This window comes from Pteropus alecto, unplaced genomic scaffold, assembly GCF_000325575.1.
Source record: "Pteropus alecto unplaced genomic scaffold, ASM32557v1 scaffold194, whole genome shotgun sequence".
NCBI classification, from domain to species: Eukaryota; Metazoa; Chordata; class Mammalia; order Chiroptera; family Pteropodidae; genus Pteropus; species Pteropus alecto.
In genome coordinates, this window is record NW_006436281.1 from 848,833 (window position 1) to 857,075 (window position 8,243).

An 8,243-nucleotide genomic window follows, 5' to 3' on the forward strand; every position below is an offset into this window, starting at 1 on the left:
TGTCGCCATGTCCCTTTTTCTTCTATATTCAAGCCTCCCTCTGCCTTACAAAGACACTCGAGGTGGCATTCAGGGCCCACCCAGATGATGCAGCAGCATCTCGCCCATCTCACTGCGAAGCCCCGTTCGTCATACACGGTAACATTCCCAGGTTCCAGAGATTCAGATGGGGGACGTTATTCGGCCAACCACAAGGTGAGCCCCGAAAGGTCACCAGAGCTGGGTGGAGAGTTGACGGGGAAAGCATTTCGAGCAGAGGGCATAGCATGTGCTCAGCTCGGGAGACAAGAAAGCTTCGAGGCCAGGAGTGAGGAAGCCAGGGGAGAGTGGAGGAAAGGAGCGCACATGAAGACAGATCCTACAGGGCCTTGTGGGCCGTGATGAAGACCGGCTGTCACCACAAGCAAGGCAGGAGCCACGGGAGACCTCTGAGCAGCATGTGCAAAGGCCCAGCGCTCTTTCTCAAATTCTGACAGGATCCCTCTGGCCACATGTCGGAAGAGACTGTCGGGGGCAAAGGTAAGAGCAGGGAGCCCAGCGAGGAGGCGACAGCAGTGGTGACAGAAAGCGGTGACAGTTAGAGGCAGGGCGGCGGCCAAGGCGGGGAGCATAGATTTTGAAGGTGGAGCCGACAGCATTTGCTGAGGGACGGGGCATGGCCGAAGGGCAGAGAGGAGTCACGGGGTCTCCAGCTCTGGGCCTGAGCAGACCCGGGATGGAGCTGCCATCCACGAGGCTGGAAGGCTGCGGGCGGAGCAGGGTCACAGGCTGGAGAGAAGACGGGTCACGTCTTGAGAGGCCACTGAGCGGAAAGACTTGCTGGGACCCCAAGGCACACAGGCTCCGGGAGGGAAGTTGGAAGCCAGTTGCGGACTGTGGTTTTCACCCACCTCGAGGGGCCCCTTATCCTGTCCCCTGACTTCCCCTCACGCCCGGGTGGAGCCTGTCTTGTTTGCTTCCCTCTCGTCATCCGTTTTATGATGGGGAAGGCTGGTTTTCCCCTAACCCAACAGACGCCTCTTCCCTCTGCCTGTCCCCGACCCTCCTGCCTTGGGAAGCCCCGCGCCAGCCTCCTGAAATGTCCCAGCAGGATGGGGCCCTGGCCGCCAGTTCATCCAGCCAGATGGGCCCCAAAAGGGGAAGTGGGTCACCCATAGTCACCCGGCATGCTGTCGGCTCAGGGCTTCAGGGGCTCGTCTCCTCGATGTCCCATTGCAGCCCTGAGAGGCTGGGGGAGGAGCCACCAGTTCTTTACACATTTCACATGAGAAAACTGGGGCCCCAGGGGAGGCCTGCGCTCACCCAAGATGCCCCGAATAGGGGAGTCAGGATTTAAAGCCTGGTCCCAACAGAAAGATGTCTCTGTCGTAAACTCTGAGGAGGAGACAGTGGGTGAACAGGGCTCAGAGTCACAGGCAGTGACAACCCAGCAATGCTCGGGGCAGAGATGGGGGAGTGCAGGAGGCTGGGTGGGGGCACTGCTGAGCCAGCCGTGTTCAGGGAGGGCTTCCTGGAAGAAGAGACGACTCATTGGGACCTAGAGGATGAGCGGCAGTTAATAGGTGCGAATGTTTCGGGGAGAAAAAAGCAACACGTGCAAAGGCCTAGGATTAAGAGGGAACCTGGAAGCTTCTAAATCTGACCGTGTCCCTCCCTAATTAAACTCTCCCATGGCTGCCCTGGCAAACTCTTCAGCCTGGTATCCATTCATTCATTCATTCATTCGCTCACTCATTCATTTATTCCAATAAACATTCCCTGGAGTTTATAGTTAGTGTCGGGCCCTGTAGGGCCAGAGCAGTGACCACAGCAGCCCCGCAGGACTGTGCCCTTGACCTGGGGAGTCAGGGAGGGGCTCTGGAGGAGGCATCTACTCCAAGACCTAAAAGGAGGAATAAGAGAGATGTTGGGGAAAGACGGGGAAGGGTGTTGCAGATGGAGGGAACCGCCTCTGCAAAGGCCTGAGGGTAAGTTCTGGGAATGACTCGCTCCAGAAACGGCTCACGGTTGGGCCGAAGCACAGGGTGGTTCGGGAGAGGCTAGGAAGGCCGGCCTTGTGGCCTGCGTGTGTGTGCTCCTTTCCAGGGCACGGGGGAGCCACAGAAAAGGCGTGAGAAGAGGGAGGGGTAAGTCAGAAAGACAGCACCCCGCCCCCCCAAATCAGCCACATGGAGGATGAATGTGGTGAAGCCACAGAATCACCGGCGGGTTTTCTCGGAGGGGGCGGAGCTCGCAACCCACGTCCGAGGCAGGGAGCGAGTCCAGGTCTCCCGTGGGCTCCACTCTCTTCCCGCTCTGCGTGGGAGGCCCGGCCACAGCTGCCGCTAGGTGGCGCCAGCGCACCGCAGCCGGGCCCGAGCTCATCCAGGAGGCGGCAGGCCCAGAGCCGTGCCCGGCGCCCGCCTGGGTCACAGCAGTTAAGTCACACACGCCTTCTGCTTCTCCATCCCTTGGTCCTGGCCCTCTCCACAGCTGAGATGTCAAGCATACGGGGGCTCTGCGACTCCAGGGCTCGGGAAAGAGCGGGCTGAGCTGCAACCGACATGCTCGTCCCTGGAAGCTCAGAGGAGCAGGCATGTCACCTCTCCCTTCAGAAAGGAGGCGTCTCACCTGCCCCATCAGACCGGGACTACCTGTCTCCTCTATCAGATTAGAAACTCATCTCAAACATCGGAATGGGCCCTCCTTGCCTCCCCCAACGGACTAGAAATCCGTGGGACTTCTCTGTCCAATACAGGACATCTCGTCGCCCGCATCAGACTTGGTGAGGGCCCGTTATGGTCCCCATGGGCTGGGGCGCCTTGTCTGCCCCATCAGACGGGGGAAACCTTTGTCTCCCCCTCAGACCACCCAGGCCAAGCTGTGGGTCCCTCCATTAACAGGAGGAGCCCCGCCTGTGTACGGAGAGAGAAACTGAGGCACAGAGCAGCAAAGCAGCATGACCCCGGCAAGCCGAGCGGCCCTCCCTCTCTCCCTTTGTCTTCTCTGCACCTGCCCCCGCCCTCCCCCCGCCCCGGGTCGCTCCCTTGGCACCGGGAGAAGGGGAATTCTGCCTGCCCGCCCCTGTGCTTGCTGCTGGCGGCCCAGGGTTAAAGTCCTTAGCTGGGTTTGGGGCTCAGGGCGGGGACCTGAGGGAGGGGCTGCGGCCTCACCACGTCTGGGGACTCCCCAGAGGTTAAGCCCTCCAGACCCTACGGGTGAGGGATGGGCAGGGCCGCAACCCAGCCTCACACAGGGAGGTAGGGTGTGGGTCGGTACCTCCCTGCTGCAGTTCTGGACTGTGTGGCCCTGGACCTCAGTTTCCCCAGCTGTCAGGAGTAGACAGCATGGAAGCTTAAAGGCCCTGGAGTCAGACCGAATTCACCTCGCCCAGCCTCAGTTCCCCCAGCTGTGAAAAAGGGGATGGTTCTCTGGTGGTCGTGAAGACTTGTCGAGTTTACGCCCGAGAAACCCTTGAGACAGTGGCCGATAGTGGCCGCCCCCCACCCCGGAAGCCAGCATGGACCCCACCATCTATCTCCCTTCCCCAGAAGGTCGCCTCCTAAATCTCTGAAGCGGATCTGCTTCACACCTCCCTCGCCCACCCTCCCAACCCAAGCCGCCCGCTCTCCTGAGGCACACCTGGCCTCCCCTCACGGCCAGAGGGGTCTTTCCAAAAGTCGACCCTGGCCCCTGCCCAGAACCTGCTATGGCTCCCTGGCGCCCTCAGGACAAAGCCCAGGGCTGCATCACGGCCGCGGGCCTCCCGGGCACCGCTGGTGGCCTGACCACCACTCGCCTCCCCACTCCTGTCTGTTTTCCTAATAGACCCTTGTGCCCTCCTGCTGCAGACACGTCCCCGCCTGCTTCGGGTCTGAGCTGAAACGTCAGGGTCCCAGGCGTGTCTTCCCTGGTCTCCACGAGCCAGGCCTGTCCCCTCACTCCTCCCTCTCCTGGTCCCCTGTAGCTTTTTGCTCAGCCCCTACGGCACGTAGAAGTAAGATGAATTGGAGTGCCCACCTTCAGAACGGCCTCTGACCGCAGCCTCTTGTCCCTGCCTCCACTCCGCCACCCTGACCCAGCCACCATCCCGTCACCCACAGCCTGGACCATTGCCGTGTCCCCTTCGCTGGGCTCCCAGCCTCTTGCCCCCACACGCAGCCAGAGCGACCGTAAGTCAGATCGCTTCCCTCCTGAGTGGCTCCCATCTCCTTCTGAGTAAACAGCAAAGTCCCTGTCGTGGCCCACGGGACCCGAAGGATCTGCTCCACACGCCCCCTCCCACCCCCGCCATCTCGCTTCCCCTCCCACTCGCTCACTCCGCTCCAGCCACATCAGCCTCCGAAAGCCGGTACAAACCACCGCAGGGCCTTTGCACGTGCTGCTCCCGCGGCCTACAACGCCCTCGTCTTGGATGTCCACATGCTCCTTCTCTCCCCTCCTGCACATCTCCTTGCCGAAATGTCACTCTCTATAGGGGCTTTCCCTTGGCCACTGAATTTAAAAAATGCTTTAAAACCACTCCCCGCTTTCCTCCCCACAGTCCCTCGCCAGCTTCGTGCTTCTCTGCAGCAAACGGGTGACACGGTCTACGTTTTCCGCGTCCTTCTGACAATCCGTCTCCAGGACTGGATTCTGACTTGGGGAGGGCCGGAACCATATTCGTTCGCCACCAGAGCCAGGCCCGAAACACGCGTTGGAGGAGCCAACGGACGGTAGCTGATTATTTGGAAGAGGTCTGACATTCACAAGTTTCAAACTCCGAAAAGCACAAAATAGAAGAAGTGAGAAGCCGTCTCCCCACGGTGACCCCCACCCCAGTCCTGCTCCTATCACCCAGTTTCTATCTTACCAGTTTCTTGTGTTTGATTCCAGAAATAGTCTACGCCCGAACAAAAAAATATATATATACGTACATAGATTTTTTTCCCCCGTCCCTCCTGACACCGGTGGCGCACACTCTTATCCTGTTCTGCATTTTCCCCCTAGCCATGCATCTGGGAGATCACGCCGCATCAGCCCAGAAGTCCTTCCTCTTTTTAATTTTATGTTATATATAGTTTTTCTCTTGAAGCAGCTGCTTGCATGGTGTCTGAGGTGGAGAGAGCTTTTGTCACAATCTTTATTTTTCGGGAGTGGTGCTTGGCGGCCCAGCGCTCAGCCCCGTCTCATAGACCTGGATTCACAATAGTCATTTTGCAACCACAGGCTCGCTGCTGGTGGGAATGCAAACCACAGTAGCCACCTTGAAAAACAGTTTGCCAATTTCCCCTGAGGTTAAACATCCACTCCTCATATGACCCAGCGATTTCATTCCTGGGTATTTACCAAAGAGCAATGCAGATCTCTGGTCACACAAAAACCTGTCCGTGCTTGCTTATGGCACCTCCGCTCATGACCGCCAACAACTGGAAACAACCAAATGTTTTCGAACTGGGTTCCATTCACACAGGAACATTACCCACCGATGAAAAGCAACAAGCTACAGATACGCACGGCAACATGGGTGAATCTCAAGTGCCTGAAGCTAAGTGACTCAAATGACTATGTTATTCCATGGTTGTGACGTTCAGAAAAAGGCCATATGATAGAGACACGGCACAGATTGGTGGTTACAGGGGTGGCTGGGGGAAGAGTGTGACCACCGAGGGCCAGAAGGAGGGGATTTCAGAGGGTGATGAAAATCACCTTCATTTCGATTCTGCGGTTGACTACACAAGTGCATGCATGCCACAGAGCTAATAAAACAGTACATCAAAACGAGTGACTTTTACTGCCTGTGAATTTTTAATGAATTTTTTGAAAGGCTACATACCGTATGATCCCATTCCTATGACATTCTAGAAAAACAAAACTACAGAGATTAAAACCAGATCAGTGGCTGCCAGGGACTGGGTCTGGGTGTAGGGGTTGACTACAAAGGGGCGCTGGGGTAACTCGGGGCGATGAAAACATTCCCCATCTCAATTATGGTACTATTATATGACTCTAAACTTTTATCAGAACTCATCCAAAGTACACACTTAAAATGGGTGTGTTTTATTGGATGTGCATTATGCCTCAATAAAGTTGATTTTAAAAATCTTATCTCCCTTGTCCTTCCTTCGTGGTGTGACCCCAGGCAAAGCCCCTAACTCCGCTGCGCCTCAGGTGAAGGAGGAGAGAGGTGGGGGAGGGGGAATGCACACCCAAGGTAGGTGCTAGGGCTCAGGTCTCAGAGCAGGTACACACAAGAAACGTTTACAAACAAAACAGAGCTGCTTTATGAACCTCGAGGGTGCAACTGGTGACAGAGACCTGAGCTGCTGACTGTGGCTCCTGTGTCTCAGGAGGGCAGGTCTTGGGCTAAGCACTGTCAGGCCTTATGATCGGAGTCACTTTGAGCTACTGGGCACTCCTTTGTTGACCTAGAAAAGCAAGTAGAGCCACCCCTGGGTCCCAGAGGATGGCACCAGGAGGCACAATTCAAAAGTCAGATGAGCCTGACAGTTCTCTGCTGTTTGGGGCATACACGGTGGCAGTGGTGACAGCCCGGGGCCTGTCCTCACAGGCTCACTCACACGCAGGGGGAGTCTGGCTGCCCCCGGAGAGTGATATTCCAGAATGCTTGGAGAACTCAGAGGCGACACCTGACCCAGCCTATGAAGACAAATCCGGGAGGGCTTCCTGGAAGGGGGCGGGGAGGGGGGGGAGCAGCCAGCACTGAGACCAGATATGTTCATTAAACACCTATTGTGTGCCCTGGTTTGGATCTCGCAGGGAGAGGCACACTTTTTAGGCTGCAGGAGGGTGGAGGGAGAGGCTGCTGCTAAAAGCAGGGGTGTGGGTGGGGGCAGAGCGGTGGGAGATAAGGCAGACGGAAGGTGGTGCCTGGTGCGGGGCCTCTGTGACAGGAGCCTGGACTTTCTCCCGCTGACACCCAGGCAGGCGCAGCTTCCTCAGAATGCAGGGGGGATGAGACGGGAGGAGGCCGGGAGGGCGAGGGGAAGCCATGGCCACGAGAAGCCTAGGGGGAGAAGACAGAGGCCTTGTCTTCTCGGTGCCACCAGAGACACTTCCGACCCTGAGCCGGGAGGCCTTCGCCCCTGGAGCCTTCTCGTTTCTACAACTTGAAGACACCGAGTCTGAGGTTTGCCAAGGATGCACTTTTATAATTTTTCAGTGCCTGAGACCCTCTAACCTGACCCTTCGTCATTTCTTAAATTCTATTAGCCTTTGTGCCTAAAGTTCTACAATGGCAAGTTTCTTTGATCTTTTGATTTTAGGACTCATTCATTCGGTAAATATTTACTGAGCCTCTATCCTGTTTTAGGTGCCAAGGATACAGAAAAGAACAAAATGGATGAAATTCCTGCCTTAGGAAAACCGTGTTTACTGATTATTCATACCCTCCAGGCTCTGTTCTGGGTGTGAACACGTAACGGGTCACCGGCCCTATGAGTTAGAGACTTGTATTATTCCCATTACACAAATGAGGAAACTGAGGCACGGAGTTCTGGACTGTCTTATTCCTAAAAGTCTGGGACTCTAGAATTCTTTGCCCCTTCGATTCTAAGGTTCTAGAATATTTCGTCCCAAATGTTTCTGTTACACTAGGATTCGAGCAGACACTGGGCACAGGAAAAAGTGCTCGACCTCATGATCGAGCCGGGAATTGCAAATTAGAACCACCGTGAGATTCACACGCACACACACGGACACACACACATACACCAGGATGACTCATATTTTAAAAGTCTAGTCAGATCCAGTGCCGGCAAGAATATGGGGCAAGTAAAACTCACAGCAGATGTTAGAGATGGTAGTGAACATGCGCACAGCCACATGGGAAAATTGTCTGGTCATACTCTCCACAGCGGGACATATGTACTCCCTGTGTCCCAATGATTCCACTCTTGGGTCATGCAGAAAAATGCGTGCTCATAGACACCGGGAGATGCACAAAGCATTGTTCAAAAGAGTCAGAAATGGAGACCACTCGCGTACCCATCAAGAGGAGAATGGATGGATAGATTGTGATATATCCATTCAGGAGAATAGTATACAGCAACGAAAATGGACACTCCAATAGATACTGGACTGTGAATGAATCTCAGAGGCATAAAATTGACCGGAAGAAGCCAGATCCTAGAGGTCATACTCTGAGACCCTCTTTATTAAAAATCAAAACCGTAGCTGTCAGGTGTGTCTTCATAGGTAGAAAAAGTGTAAAGAATAGCAATAAAATCATAAAAGAATACAGGTCACTTTGAGGGGAGGGAAAG

The 8,243-nt window shown here is 55.4% G+C and overlaps 1 protein-coding gene across 1 annotated transcript in view; it reads left to right on the top strand.

Annotated features, from left to right (window-relative positions):
• The first annotated feature begins 491 nt into the window (after window positions 1-491).
• BCL3 (B cell CLL/lymphoma 3) overlaps window positions 492-8,243 on the top strand; it is a 34,393-nt gene continuing 26,641 nt past the window's right edge. The window contains exon 1 of the mRNA XM_006911786.2: window positions 492-519. Coding sequence (XP_006911848.2) covers window positions 492-519 — 28 coding nt within the window. The remainder of the gene's footprint in view (window positions 520-8,243) is intronic.